General features: G+C 43.8%; 2 protein-coding genes across 2 annotated transcripts in view; both read left to right on the top strand.

The window, feature by feature from the left end:
- TBK1 (TANK binding kinase 1) overlaps positions 1-4,431 on the top strand; it is a 67,648-nt gene extending 63,217 nt beyond the window's left edge. The window contains exons 20-21 of the mRNA XM_040344069.1: positions 1,738-1,809; positions 4,077-4,431. Coding sequence (XP_040200003.1) covers positions 1,738-1,809; positions 4,077-4,128 — 124 coding nt within the window. The 3' untranslated portion in view covers positions 4,129-4,431. The remainder of the gene's footprint in view (positions 1-1,737; positions 1,810-4,076) is intronic.
- Positions 4,432-10,928: 6,497 nt separating this feature from the next.
- The window catches only part of RASSF3 (Ras association domain family member 3), a 207,761-nt gene continuing 202,198 nt past the window's right edge, over positions 10,929-16,491 (top strand). Inside the window, exon 1 of the mRNA XM_040344070.1 lies at positions 10,929-11,255. Within this exon, the coding sequence (XP_040200004.1) occupies positions 10,994-11,255 (262 nt within the window). The 5' untranslated portion in view covers positions 10,929-10,993. The remainder of the gene's footprint in view (positions 11,256-16,491) is intronic.

Below are 16,491 nucleotides of genomic sequence, written 5' to 3' on the forward strand. Positions count from 1 at the left end.
CCGTGTGTACGTGTAAGAGAGGTGACCAAGAACCCGATGGTCACTCTGACTGAGCTCCAGAGATCCTGTGAAGAGATGGGACAAAGTTACAGAAGGGCAACCCTCACTGCAGCCCTCCACCGACCCTGCGCTTTATGGTAGAGTGGCTAGATGGAATGCTCTCCTCAGTGCAAAACACAAGAAAGCCCACTTGACATTTGCAAGAAAGCATTTGAAGGACTCTGACTGTGAGGAACAAGATTCTCTGGTCTGATGAAACCAAGATTGAACTGTTTAGCCTCAATTCTAAATTTTATGTCTGAAGGAAACCAGGTACTGCTCATCACCTGCCCAATACCATCTTAACATTGAAATTTGGTGGTGGCAGCACCATGCTGTGGGTTTTTTTCTTTCAGCAGGAACTGGGAGACTGGCTCTGGCCAGGGTTGAGGGAAAGCTGAATAGAGAAAAGTTTTAATAAATTCAGATATTTCTAGAATTCTGTTTTCACTTTGTCGTTACACTCTGAGTGTAGATTCATGAGAAAAAAAAAACTAGTATCAGGCTGCAACATAACACAATTGAAAAAAAATGAAGAGGGTCAGAATACTAATACTAATTTCTAACAATATATGTTTGTTCATTCTAGGGCTGCAACTAACGTTTTTTTTCATATTCGATTAGTTGGCTGATTATTGTTTCGATTAATCGGATAATAGCCTTAAAAAATATATATATATATTAAATTTGCATGTTAATTTTTTTTTTGGGCCAATTTGTTGTTGGGCAGATTACAAAACACAAATTGCCGCAAAAAAAATATTACATGCTTTTCTGCAGATTCTCCAAGTAAGATTCTAAGTATATTGAACCAAAAAAAAACAAAATAGCACCGTTTTGCGTTAAAAAGTCCTTGCCCTTTCTAAATACGCAGCAGCTGAAAAAAAATCCTGGATGTGAACGTGTCCCATAGGAAAACATGTAAATGAACTGTAGTGTGTTTCTGCAAAAAGCACCAAAACAGAGGTGTGACCCAGGCCTGAGATGTTCAGTAACATAATGGGGTTAAAAAAACAAAAATAATAACAAAAAGAGCAAATAATCGCTACTGTAAGGGGTCAATTTTTTTACCGTGTGACAGTGAAAGTAATATTTACAGTAGCGATTTGCTTTTTTGTACTAAAAGGGCTAATTTTTGTTTTTTTAACCCCATTATGTTACTGGCCGATTATGAAATTATGAAATTAAATCGATTACAATTTTCATAATTGATTAGTTGTCGATTAGTTGTTTCGGCCCTAGTTCGTTCTAAAATTTTATATTTTAAAAACAATTAAGTATTTTCAAATGACAATCATCAAATGTACTGAGATTTTTCATACCGATTGTTCAAAAATCTACTAGTGTATATCCAGCTTTACTCCCATCTGCTTACATCAGTTTGTGGTAAAAACATTTTTGAATGCGTTTGTATTTACCGTATTTATGTCCATTGACCAACTATGTAGGCTCTGCTTCCTTCTTTGTAATCATATGCTTTACTGCTCTGTTTTCTAATGCAACATTAGAGACTGCAAGCCCTATAACAATGTAATCCCTATATGGCTGAAATCATGTCGGCAGTTGTTGGACAAAAATGTTTGTATTACAATTACAAATATATGCAAGCATGTAAAATGTGAATGTCCCATTAAAATCAAAATCTCTGTGAAATTACATTACTTTAAGATTAATATACCTATGCTCATTGTATTACAGAATGCGCAAACTGAAAGAAGAAATGGAAGGAGTTGTCAAAGAATTGTCTGAAAATAATCATATTTTGGAAAGGTAAATATGACTAGCAACAGTGGCGGCTGGTGAAATTTTAGGATGGGGGGGTGCAAGAACCCGCCCCTCCACATTTGGCCCCTCCCACTTCCCATAAGCCACACCCCCTATAGAATACACCCACTCCATCCCCTGTATTCCACTTGCTTCCACTCATAGTGTCAGGAGTATACAGCTCAGCATCACAGCACAGAGTATATAGCCCCAGCATCACAAATCATGGTACTGTATATAGCGCAGCCTTACAGGACGGCTCAAACAAACTAAAAAATGACACTGTTAGTTATGAAGGACTCTAAATGGGCATGAGATTACCAGAGACTGCGGACATACTGCACGAGATTACCAGAGACTGCGGACATACTGCACGAGATTACCAGAGACTGCGGACATACTGCACGAGATTACCAGAGACTGCGGACATACTGCACGAGATTACCAGAGACTGCGGACATACTGCACGAGATTACCAGAGACTGCGGACATACTGCACGAGATTACCAGAGACTGCGGACATACTGCACGAAATTACCAGAGACTGCGGACATACTGCACAAGATTACCAGAGACTGCGGACATACTGCACAAGATTACCAGAGACTGCGGACATACTGCACAAGATTACCAGAGACTGCGGACATACTGCACAAGATTACCAGAGACTGCGGTCATACTGCACAAGATTACCAAAGACTGCAGACATACTGCATTACTTGTCCTGCGACTTGGGACTTCAACGTTGCATGACAAGTCGTACCCCATGATTTCCAATGAGAACCGTTCATATCTGTGCGACTTCAAGTCACAGCGACTTCAAAGTAGTCTCTGCATTACTTTGGTCCCACTTTGATGCAACTTGAGGTCCATAGACCTCCAGAATACACAGGCATTGCTTTAAGTCGCATCAAACTTTCAGACTGTTAGCCTGAAAGTCGCAAGATTCTGACACAATTTTTTGCTGCGATTTTGCAGCGTATTGAAGCAATGCCTGTGTATTCTGGAGGTCTATGGACCTCAAGTCACATCAAAGTGGGACAAAAGTAATGCAGGGACTTCTTCGAAGTCGCTGTGACTTGAAGTTGAATATAAAAAAACTTTGAATAAGCGGGGGGGGGTGGGGTTCCATTCCGGCCGCTATTTCCACCAATTAAATATACAAAAACAATTGAATAAGCAGCAGGGGGAGGGGGAGAGGGATTCCCTTCCTGCCGCTATTTCTACCAATTAAATAAAAACATTTCGAAAAAAATTAGAATAAGCGGGGGGGGTGGGGTTACAGCCGCTATTTTCGCCCAATGTTAAATATAAAAAAAATGTAACAACCGGGGGGGGGGGGCATCTGTCCATTCTGCCCGCTATTTCCACTGATTAAAATGAATAGGGGGGGGGGGGGGGGAACGCCGCTATTTTTTCCGCCCAATGTTACATCTAAAGGAACATTTGAATAAGCGGGGGGGGGGTGCCGTTGCGCCCGCTATTTTCGTAACAATACAGTCCATCATCCCGGAAGCACGATTTATTTTTGCTGCCAATGTATTGCCTCGTCTGCAATCCCGTGGTGCTACCCACACTGCACTGTCCCCGGCGCTCGTGCACCGAAGGACCTTTTTTGGATTTTTTTTTTTTTTTTTAAAGGGACATGTTTAAATAAAAAACAATTTATTTTTTTTAAAACATTTTTACTGACTGGGTGAGGGGGGGCGGCGCCCCATTCGGACGGGCCGCCACTGACTGGCAACAATATAGGTTTTCAGTGTCCAAATCTGGTAGCACATTCACTGGGTGGCTAGTGTGCTACTGCCTTCAGGACTGGAGTCCTTGGTTCAAATCCCAGCAAGGAAACGATCTGCATATTCTCATTGTGCTTGCAAGGGTTTCCTCCTATGACTAGACCAGTACCTGTCAAAACCCCCGCCTCAAAATATTACATGAAAAAAGTAGCTTGTAAGGAGGAAAGGAGTACTTAAAGCGGAAGCTTTACTTTTGGGTGGAACTCTGCTTTAATTTGCATGTGAGATGGGGACCTTAGATTGTAAGCCCCCTGAGGGCAGCTGTTGATTTGAATTTAGTATATGTAAAACACTGTGTAACTTGTTGGTGCCATATACATGCCTGTAATATTTGGTTGGATTTGCAGCTGACATTGGCAGCAACATAATTACACTAACCCTAAAGAATTCTTGCCTTAAATTATTCTTGTGGAATTTAAAGCTTTGTATGTTTTACTGCATCCATGTTGAACTATTCCCTTTTTCTAATTCTTCTAGATTTGGGGCTCTGACTATGGATGGTGGACTCCGGAATGTGGACTGCATATAATGAAACAAGTTGTTTCTCATTGTCCGCTGTAGCTGTGCACATTGCCATCTTGGCATTACATTGGACCTTAACCCCCATTGTCTTTAATTTCTGTGCCAGAGTTGTATGTATATATCTGTAATATACTGTGAATACAAAAAAAAATGATTTTATTCTTTTGCCTATGTTAACAATTGCTGTTTAACAGATTTGTTTAGTTTTATTGTACTCCTAAAGCACAGTAGATTTTAAGTGACGTGTACAGAGAATTAATAAGTGGAGCACCTAAAGTAAACACTGTTATTAAATCACCTGTACAATTTATTTCTTATGGAGATTTTTTATTTATTCACACATCGATCCCTGTAGGACTGATTTCGCTTTTTTGCAATACATCACCAAACATATTAGTTGCATGTAAAGGTGTGTATCCCATGTCCTGAAGCTGCCTGCAGGACGCAAGATGCTTATAATTAAATGTAATTCATGTGTCTGGTTCTGTATCTTTAAAAAAAAAAACTAAAACTAAACATCAGCTTTGAATTAGAAATGGATGCAAAACTTTTTTATACTTTGTTCTATTGGCTAGAGCAGGGGTATGCAACCTTTTGAGCACAGTGTGCCGAAAAATGTTTTCAAAGAAATTGAGAGTGCCAATTTTATAACAAAAAAAATTAAACTTCACACTCTCAATCACAAAAGATTTTTTATAAAGTAAATGTTGTAAACTACTTGCGTAGTAGTGAGAAATTAACATCCGACACGCTCACGTCTCAGATCAGCCCCAATTCCTGCAACTCCACACTTCAGATCAGCCGCAATTCATGCACCTTCACATCTCGGATCACTGTCGCCCCTGCAAATCTGTACCCCCTGCACATATGCCCCACCACTGTACCAACTTGCTTATCTGCCCCACCACTGTACCTCCATACACATCTGCTCCACCACTGAACCATCTTCTCATTTATCCGAACACTGAACTTATCTGTCCTATGACTGTACCTCTTGCACATCTGCCCCACCTCTGTACCCACTGCTCCTCTGCCCAACTTCTGTAACCCTCTGCCCCAACACTGAACCCCCCCCGTTCATCTTTTCCACCACTGTAGCCCCCTGCTTTTCTGTCCCACCGCTGGCAGTGGGCCTGTGTGCAGGTTCATAAGATGTACCCCCGCAGCTGAGAAAAAGTGGTTGTGCGATTTTTTTATTTATTTTTTATTTTTATTGCGCTGAATACTGACTGTGGCTTAGAGGGACACAGAGTGCAGATGGTTTCAGTAATAAGTGACACACAGGTTCAGGAATTTCAACAAAGTTCCCAAAAGCTCAACAGTATTTTCCACAAACTGTCACCCGATTGTGGTTTTCTCAATCACAGTGGAATCCCTTCTTTCTGAGATTGGTAGTGGCAACCAATCGAGTCATCTTCCTCCAGATGGTGGACAGGGCTAGCAGGACTGACTGTGACTGGCTTTAGCAGTGGCCAATGACTGTCCTTCTCTTCCTGGAAACAGGGACTGCCCCTCCCCCCCCCTAGCAGAATTGCACCCAATTTATTCCCCATCACAAAAGCTGACGATCGCAGCTACAGCAAAGTTAGATGTTTCCCATCTTAAACAATGTGCCCCCCCCCCGTGCAGGTGCAGTGTGGGGAATTAAGAAATTGGAATGCATTAGTGTCTGACACTTCCCTGCGCTGCTGATGGAGAGGGAGTCGAGTACCGGCAAAAGAGGCTTTGAGTGCCGCTTGTGTCACCAGAGTCTAAGTTTCCTACCCCGGGGTAAAGGTGGCTTATAGCCCCAGTCAATTTTGTTTTATATTTTTTTTGCCCTGTTCCTCATTGTGGAGATTTTACCTCACTTCCTGTTCCATATCCAAAGCAGGAAGTTGGAGTGAATCTCGCCTGAACTGCTGTTCCCATTGGAAACGTTCTCACTGTTCTGGGGACAACTCAAAATTTGGGATTTTCTTTTACTGTCAATGATAGCAATAAGCATGAAAAATAGAGAGGGTTAGTCTCCCTAACGGGGGCATCGACAGCAGTAATAACCTGACAGGTGTTACAATCCTCCCCACTCTTTCCAAAACTAATAAAAAAAAAAAAAAAGTTGTGCCTTTTTTTAACCACTTGACCACTGGGCACGAAAACCCCCTTAATCACCAGACCAATTTTCAGCTTTCGGTGCTCTCACAATTTGAATGACAATTACTCAGTCATACAACATTGTACCCATCTGAAATTTTTGTCCTTTTTTTCCCACAAATAGAGCTTTCTTTTGGTGGTATTTGATCACCTCTGCGGTTTTTATTTTTTGCGCTATAAAAGAAAAAAGACTGAAAATTCTGTAAAAAAAAAAAAAAAAATCTAGTTTCTGTCATATTAGCAGGTTATTTCTCACACACAGCATATGCATACTACAAATTACACCCCAAAACACATTCTGCTATTCCTCCCGAGTATAGCGATACCACATGTTTGCGACTTTTACACAGCGTGGCCACATAGAGAGGCCCAACATGCAGGGAGCACCATCAGGCGTTCTGGAGCACCCAGGCCAATTCTGACATTTCTCTCCTACATGTAAAAATCATCATTTATTTGCTAAAAAAATTACATAGAAACCCAAAACATTATATATGCTTTTTTTTCAAAGACCCTAGAGAATACAATGGCGGTTGTTGCAACTTTTTATCTTGCACGGTATTTTCGCAGCAATTTTTTGAACGCGTGTTTTTAAAAAAAAAAACAGTTTTGTGCTTAAAAAAAAAAAAAAACAGTAAAGTTAGCCCAATGTTTTTGCATAATATGAAAGATGAAGTTACGCCGAGTAAATAGATACCCAACATGTCACCCTTCAAAATTGCACACGCTCGTGAAATTGCGCCAAACGTTGCTACTTAAAAATCCCCATAGGCGACGTATTGCAAGGTATTGGAGTATTGAGGGTATTGCGGAGTATTGGGGGGGTATTGCAGAGTATGGGGGGGTATTGCAGATTATGGGGGGGGGTATTGCAGAGTATGGGGGGGGGTATTGCAGAGTATGGGGGGGTATTGCAGAGTATGGGGGGGGTATTGCAGAGTATGGGGGGGGTATTGCAGAGTATGGGGGGGGGATTGCAGAGTATGGGGGGGGGTATTGCAGAGTATGGGGGGGGGTATTGCAGAGTATGGGGGGGGGGGGTATTGCAGAGTATGGGGGGGTGGGTATTGCAGAGTATGGGTGGGTGGGTATTGCAGAGTATGGGTGGGTGGGTATTGCAGAGTAAAATAAAAAAAATGATGAGTGCAATACTCTGCAATACCCCACCCCATACTCTGCAATACCCCACCCCATACTCTGCAATACCCCACCCCATACTCTGCAATACCCACCCCCCCAGGGTGGGTATTGCAGAGTATGGGGTGGGGTATTGCAGAGTATGGGGTGGGGTATTGCACTCATCATTATTTTTTTTTTACTGCAGAGTATTGCGCAGGGATGGCTGGATCTGTGACTGCAATTGTCACAGATCCAGCCCACAGTGCGGCGGCTGCTGCTGCCGCCCGATCCCCCCCCCTCCCTCTCCTCTCACACTGTACCGAACGGTACAGAGAGGAGAGGGAGGAACCGGCGTCATTACATGACGCCGGTTTGTTTACAAGTGATCGCGCCGTCATTGGACGGCGCGATCACGTGGTAAGGAGCCGCTTCCATTGGCTCCTTACCGCGAGTGCTGTTGCTGCGGGTCCCGTAGACCCGGCGAGCACCGGCGATCGCGTGTGCGCGCCCGCTCGGGCGCGCACAACGCAGTCTCTGGGAGGACGTACATTGACGCCCTCCTAGAGTACAGGAACCGCTCTGTAGCCGTATTTTGGCTATAGGGCGGTTACCAACTGGTTAAAGTTAAACTTTAGTACATCTGGTCAATAAAATGTATTAATGGCTGTGTAGCTTAGTACTTAGCAATTGCTCCATAGTTGGTTGATTTTTTTAATGATCGAATACTGAAAATCTCAAGCCAACTCTACCACTTTGTGGTCTGTCTTATTTCTATGAGCAAATTACCTGTAGGTCAGTTCAGCCAAGTGTGGCACAGTGCCTCAGCTTACAGCGACCATAAGTACAACGTAAATCATACTAAATATCCGCTCAAGTAACCTTGGAAAAGTCATTGTAATTATTTGAAATAACAGATCTGCAAAGCAAGGATCTCTGTGCAATGATGCATGTTGTCTAAAGTTGTGAATTAAATATATCATTATTAACCTTAATATATAAAAAGAATATGTGTCAAGTATCGTGGAGAAGTGAGTACATTGTAAATTATAACTACCTTGTAACTGATGGTATATAAAGGAAATTTTTTTGTGGGATTTTTAAGGTGCAAAGAATACACAAATATAAAAATATAATAGATTAAAAAATCTTTTTATATTTATACAATAAGTACATTCAAAAGGTAATCTTAATATACAAAAAGAAGGTGCAAACTGATTAGATCTCTACATGTTTCGCCATTTCAGCGGCTTCTTCAGGATAATTTGAATATCGGGCACTGCCTATATGATCACTATAATAAAGAAATGTTAAACTAGACACACATAAAAAGTTTATACACATTTTAAAATTAATTTCAATTTCCAGATTTGGCAGAAGACAATACAGCACACTACACTGGTTTCCGGTTCAGACCTGTGTATTCAGTAGATTGATGGACTCCAAAATATACCGTATTTATCGCGGGATAACGCGCTCCCGCGTATACCGCGCACCCCTAATGTTGCCCCCGAAATTCCTGTAAAAAAAAAGTTATATGATTTTATTACTTACAGTTTTGGTGTCTTCCCAGCGTCCATTGTCCGGTCCGGCGTCCGTCTGCGGCCTCGATGGTGTCCTCCCGGCTTCTCCAGCGCGCGCCTCACGTCGAGTTCCCGCGCTCAGTTCGAACGCCTCCGCCGACTCGGCTTAGCTCGCGCTCACGCTCTGTGTGGTTTATGCGTGAGCACGAGCGAAGCCGAGCCTGGCCGAATGTACCCGAGTGTACTGCACTCGGTATATGTCGGCGCAGGATTTCAAACTGAGCGCGAGAAGCGGCTATGGGCGTATATCGCGCACCCACGATTTTCCCCTTATTTTAAGGGGAAAATAGTGCGCGATATACGCCGATAAATACGGTAGATGGATGAAATTGGATTAACTGGTAGTACGGTGTAACTGACAAAGATAATGAGCATTGCGTTGGGAAAATCATACATGGGGTATTTACACACATCATGCAGCAGATTTGAGCACTGTGTGTGGGTTTACGTGAAGGTTATAGAAAGTGTTTCTAAGCATTTAATCTACTTGTCACATACAGATATTTTTAATGTTGTTCAAACCCCCTGGTTAACCTGTCCCCCCCCCCCCCCCCCCATGTTTTAAAACAATACTTTTATGGCATCTTATACTGCTGGTCAACAGCATGGTCCTCCCAAAGATGAACAAATCTTGATGCACAGGCAATTTGAAAATGTAGTTTACCAGATTCCCAAATTTTGGCCTATATTTTGGACACACTTATAGTGGAGGGTACAGATTAGCCTGACAACCAAGAAGAAATACAGTGCCTTGAAAAAGTATTCATACCCCTTTGAAATTTTTCACATTTTGTCATGTTACAACCAAAGACCATTTATCATTCTCCTTCCACTTCACATTTGTGTGCCACTTTGTGTTGGTCTATCACATAATATCCCAATAAAATACATTTATGTTTATAGTTGTAACATGACAAAATGTGGAAAATTTCAAGGGGTGTAAATACTTATTTTTAAGGGACTGTATTTGCATTTTGCAGATAAAGAAATCCTGTCCGGTCTCTAAAAATGTAAAACTAGCAACAGAAGACGGAGTGTATTTAGCTCTCTGGTGGCCTGTTTCTCCTACCTCTCCTCCATTCCAGCTCTGTAGCCCCAAAATACTTTTTGGCATTTAGCTCTGCCAGGATTGGTCAGTTGCTCGTGTCCCCATCGCTCATTATTTCTTTCTCTGACCTTTGTCGCTGCATGAGAAAACGTGGCCTGGCATGGAATGGAATACTGTTATTAAAGGTCAGTTTTATCACTAAAATCACAGGGTATATATGGGCATATCTGTTCTGCAGTGGTTACTGGGCTGCTTTCAAACTGATCCGCAGATGCAGCGCAGTTTACCTGCATGTTACCTGCACTGAGCCATAGACTTCTGTATATTACCGGCGAGTTTGTGAGCTTTCTGAAAGTGCACCAAACCTGCAGAATATAATAGAAGTTTATTGCAAAGTGCAGGAAAGCCAAAGGTACACTGCGTTGCACCCCCGATGCGGGTAAACTGCAGTGCATCAGTGTGAAAGCAGCCTTGGGCCCCTTTCACACGGTCAATCTGACCCAATTGGGCCCTCCATTCACCTCAAGAAGTGGCAGATGTAAACCGATTTGTGTCCTGCCTCTGATACGATCTGCAAAAAAAAGAAGAGTTTAGTGGGCTGTTTCTGTGTCTGCTTTGCAGATGGCCTGAGGTGGGGGGCGCCGGAGCTGATCGGAGCCAAACGATGCTGATCGGAGCCTCTTGGAAATGCTGTATTTCCACTTTTCTTTCTACAAGTAAATGTCCTTCCTCGTCCAATCACTGAACAGGAGAAAAGTATACAGACGTCCCATGGATCAGCATGTGTCAGGGCAAGGGGGAGGGACGTGGGGGGCGTGTAGATGGCGGAGATAGGGGCGTGTATAGCACGGTACAGACAAGTCTCAGGGGGCGGGGCGTAGAGGATGACTAGTGTTTGTGGGCGGGTCTAGCTGCTGTCATCGTGTCCTCGTTAGCCCCTGTGTAGGGATCGCTGTCCGAGCAGTAAGTGATCGGATCCCGGTGTCACTGTCATGTCTGCTCTGGCTCGGTTCCCCGCTGTCCGTGTTGATCGGAGGGAGACTCCTATTCACAGCCCGAGCAGGGGGGCAATAGTAGGGGGGCCCCCCGGGGTCCGGCGGAGAGTTCGGGCTCACCGGCCGCCCCCAGATGTCCGCTACATCTTCCAGCCGCTGAAACCGGGAGGCGGACACAAGTTTGATACCGAGGCCGCCCTGACCGCCTGGTGTGACCTGTGCTGTGCATTCATCTTCTCCGGAGCCAGGCGATGTGCAGGTAGGAGATCCCCTCCCCCCCTGGTCCCTCCCCCTATACCTGATGTCCAGCAATGTAATCCCCCATATGATACACTAGATCCACACCTACATGGCTTTATCTGCCAACATTAGGTGCATTCTTTACAGGTGTCATCCAGTTACAGTGTAGCGTATACAAAAGTATTTCGGCTTTCATTAAGTAGTGAAGGGTTAACCCCCTCCAGGTTCATTCTTGCTGTCTGTGTCCCATTGGGGAGATTTCCCTTTATTTCCTGTCCCAGAGACAACAGGAAAGTCCCAAAGTGATCAGAATGCCCCTTCTAGGGCTCATTCCGAAAGGCCAAACAATGGAAAAAGAGCGTATTCTCAGCGTCTGGGCACGATTGGTGTGAGTGGTATACAACCACCTGTATAAACTGCCCTCCGGAAGGTTCACCCCCTTAATGACCAGATCATTTTTTACGATACAGCACTGTTACTTTAACTGAAAATTGCGCGGTTGTGCAACGCTGTACTGTATGTAAATGTATGTCCTTTTTTCATACTAATAGAGATTTTTTTTGGTGGTATTTGATCACCTTTGTGTTTTTTTTTTTTTTTGTGCTATAAGACAGACAATTTAGATTTTTTTTTTTTACTTTCTGCTACCCAATAAATAATAATAATAATAAAATGTCTTCATAAATTTAGACCAATGTGTATTCTGCTACATATTTTTGGTAAAAAAATCCCAATAAGCGTATACTGATTGGGTTGCGCAAAAGGTATAGTGGTATCGGCGACTAAGCCCACGTTCACATTGGGCTGATTTGACAGGTCAAATCGCATTGCAAAATCGGCAGCTATTTCTGTCAATGGCCGACTTTGCGGCACCACACTGATTCCCTAAAGTAGTTCCTGTACTACTTTTGGCGACTTCAGGGGCGATTTGAATAGTCATGTGCATGAACCCACACTTATAGAGGGACTGTGATATTGTGGCGTATAGTCGGACACCTGACTGACACTTTTGGGGACCAGTGACACTAATACAGTGATCAATGACACTGGCTGGGAAGGGGTTAAACATCAAGGGCGATTTGAATAGTCATGTGCATGAACCCGCACTTATAGAGGGACTGTGATATTGTGGCATATAGTCACCTAACTGACACTTTTGGGGACCACTGGCTGGGAAGGGGTTAAACATCAGGGGCGATTTGAATAGTCATGTGCATGAACCCACACTTATAGAGGGACTGTGATATTGTGGCAAATAGTCGGACACCTAACTGACACTTTTGGGGACCAGTGACACTAATACAGTGATCAATGACACTGGCTGGGAAGGGGTTAAACATCAGGGGCGATCAAAGTGTTAACTGTGTTCCTAGCCAGTGTTTTAGAGCACTGTGGGAGATGCTTTTACTAGGGGAAGAGATGGAGCCTAGTCCTTGCTTTGCAGAGACACAGAATCCACGCCTTCCCTCCCATCAGAATGGCAATCTGCTTTGTTTACATAGGCAGACTGCTGTTCTATCTTTGTGCTGGATGATCGGCGGGTGCCGGCGGACATAGTCTGCAGTACCCACAGATCAGCTCACACTGTGTATAATGGGAGCAGGCTGCCGTTGGCATGCGTGCTCGCCCCTACCCAGAAGTGCCAGATCACGTACTAGGTACGTGATCCGGCACAGCAGTGTGCCACCTTGCCACCGTATATGTAAGTTATACGGTTGGCAAGTAGTCAAAGCTGAATTTCAGACACAAAAACATTAATTTACGTGTATTCCTTGTCCTTCAAAGGATATAAATCCATTCTGTGCACCAAATGCCGTTGCAAAACCAGTTATTACCTTGTAAAAAGTAGCAGTGACATAATCACTGTGCTGTACATAGCTTGTGCAGAGAGCAGAGCTGTGGGAGGGGCTCTTAAGGCTGCCTGTAGAAAACGATGGGAGGGGGCAGAGACAGGACCTGTCACCCTGTACAAGGAGACAGAGCCGTAGTGAGCGGTCTTTATTACAGGAAGCTCCTGTACAGAGTGACAAGTCTCACACTGGATTTCTGCACAGATCTGGAAGAAATACACCAAGATTCCAGCAAGCATACACATGACTCTTGAATTTAGACAATATTTGCTTATTTCTGGACTGCAGCTTTAAAGACAGGCTGTGGCTGTACTCTGATAGCTGCATGTTGGAGCTGTTACATGTGTACAGGGATGGATGTGCACCCCTGGATGCAGATAGTTTGTGTCCAGGGCCTGTGTGCATGTACATGCCTGTCATTGATTTGTATGGAAGGCTGTATGAAACACCTGTAACCTCTGGGCACAGAAATCCAGTCATTTTTTTATGGTTTACGGCCCTCTGTACTCATGTGAATGAGACCTAAAGACAGTTGTCACTGGGTCACGTGTCCCCATTGGAAGATTTTCTCTGTCTTCCCCAACTCTATTTAAAGTGATTGTAAAGGTTCTTTTTTTTTTTTGTATTTTTTTTTTAAATAACAAACATTTTATACTTGCCTCCTTTGTACGAGGGTTTTACAGAGAGTGGCCCTGATCCTCCTTTTCTGGGGTCCCCCAGCAGAGCTCCTTCTCCGCATTGAGTGCCCCCTCGGAGAACCGCATTCCACGGGGGCAACCATGCAGGTGCGCTCTCCAGTCCTGCTGCTGTGTCGATTGACACAGACAGCAGGACTCGGCCCCGCTCTCTAGACTCCCGTGTCACTGGATTTGATTGAGAGCAACGGGAGCCAATGGTTGCGCTGCTATCAATCTATCCATTAAAGCGGGGGTTCACCCAAAAAAAAAATGTTGAACATTACATTCAGCCGAGTTGTCAGAATGACAATTGCACAGGAATGCACTCCGTGTTTCTCTGCGATTCAGTGGAATGTGATCTTCAGCCCATTCATTTGAATGCGCTTTGTATCGCACCAAAAGTAAAGCATGCACTACTTCTAAAAACGCACTGTAACTGGATTGCATGATACTGCAGTACCATGCGATTTGGTGCAGGCAAATAGGGTGTCGTTCAGAATCGATTGACCTCCCCACCCCCTCAGCAGATCGCGCACTCTGTGCGTTTAGAGGTTTCCGACACTGCATTCTGTTGTGAGCGGGTACTGAGCGAATTTCTTATGGTGAATGTATTTTTTTTGTTCAGGATAGTTTATTCTGTCCAAAATCGAGTGATAAAAGCAAACAGAATACTTTTGAAGGAAATTATCAAGTCTTCGTATGTACTGAATTTATGACTTTCTGGAAAATGTATTGGTTTATGGCTTTAGGAAAGTATTAGAGCGCATTTGTATCAGAACGCGGCGTTGCAGAAAACATTTCTGTGCACGTTTCCTGCACTGCACGGGAGCCATCTATCCTTGTTAGACGTGTGAAAAAAACACTGCGTTTGTTAGAAGAGTTTGAGGTGCAATAGCACCCCAAACGCATCTAACAGACGCAGTGTTTTTGCAGCCACACAACGGCAATGGCACCACAGTACTATGAGGCTTGGTGCAGCGCTTTTTAAAAAATGTGTGCCTTCTGTACTTTTTGTGCGTTCTGTGTAGTTGTCAGGCCATTAAATCAAATGGGCTGTCAAAAACAGCACGTGCAAAAACGCATTCCAGTGTGAACTTTGCTTTACTCTCCCACCCCTATTCTTAACAGGTTGTTAACCCTCACAGTGCAGGTGGGAGGGGTTTGCACTACAAGGGTGCAGTGGAGTTCAGTTTTGAAAAGCGTGCTATTTTCATGATTTTACGTTGGGGAAAACCCAAAGGGTTGTTCAGATGTCAGGTAACCTGCCGCAAGCAGTCAGCACAGGAATCCCCTTTGACTAAACTGAGACAGTCAGGTCTCATTCCCACAGCATGAAGAACAGGCTGCATTATTGAAGTGTTCTGAATGCTTAGTGCCTGTTCTGTATGAAAGCGAAAGGTCCGGTGCACTCATGACCTTTTGTGTTTACTGCACTTTGTGTTTTTGCCAAACGCCTCAGTTCATGTCCATGACTGTAAAACAAAACAAAAAAATGTGAACAGGCTCTTTATTTCAGGAGTGACAGGCCTTTAATTTACAGTAAGGCCTCATTCACGCTATGTGCAGAGATAAACATAAATCACCACCAGGACACATAGAAAACAACGGTCTTCTATGTTCCCCCCACTCACATGACAATGCTGGTGTGATATATGGTGCAGTACAGAAAAATGTAGCATGTCAGCATTTTTCTGCGCTGCTGTGCACTGAGGTGAATGAAGTGTCACTGTGTGGCACTTAAAATAAAGTTGGAAAAAAAAAATAACAAGGAATCGGGACCGGTGCAAGGATTTTTGTCTACACAGTCAAAGGTGCATTTTACCTCACCCTCTTTTTACATGACTTTATTGCAGTCACCTTGGTAGGGGACTGCTAGCCCCATATTTGATGGCATATAGGTGACAGGTACTCTTTATGAGACTGTATACAAGATCTTGCGGGCTACTTGCTAACGCCAATAACAAATTAATATAAATATATGAGCAGCTGCTGGCACTAATCGCGTACTAATACAGCCGTGTGACAATATGTAAATAAAATGGAGGGTATGTGCCGCGCTAACTACCTATGTCAGCGTTTCTCAACTCCAGTCCTTAAAGCGGAGGTTCACCCTAAAAAACAAGTTTCTACCATGCCATTCAGCATACTAGCATCGGCTAAAGTATGCCTTTATTTTATTTTTTTGCGCCGTACTCACAGTTTAATCCCTTAGTTAAATTTCAGACACCCGCGGGGAATGGGCGTTCCTATGCAGAGGGGAACATGATTGCCGGCTATGGCGTGTCACGCTTCCCGAAAATAGCCGGAGTAGGACTCGGCTCTTCACGGCGCTATACTGCACCTGCGCACAGACTAGGAGCTGACTGCGCAGGCGCCGTGAAGAGCCAAGTCCTATTTCGGCTATTTTCGGGAAGCGTGACGCACCATAGCCGGCCGTCAATCATGTTCCCCTCTGCCTAGGAACGCCTACTCCCCGTGGGGAGTCTGAAACTTAACTAAGGGATTAAACTGTGAGTACGGCGCAAAAAATAAAAAATAAAGGCATACTGTAGCTCGCACTAGTATGCTGGATGCCATGGTAGAATTTTTTTTTTTTTTTTTTTTAGGGTGAACCCCCGCTTTAAGTCGCCCCAACAGGGCATGTTTTCAGGCTTTCCATTATTTTTCACAGGTGATTTGATCAGTTTCACTGCCCTAGTAATTACCACAGCCATTTCATCTGAGGGAA

This window comes from Rana temporaria, chromosome 3 (assembly GCF_905171775.1).
Source record: "Rana temporaria chromosome 3, aRanTem1.1, whole genome shotgun sequence".
Lineage (NCBI taxonomy): Eukaryota > Metazoa > Chordata > Amphibia > Anura > Ranidae > Rana > Rana temporaria.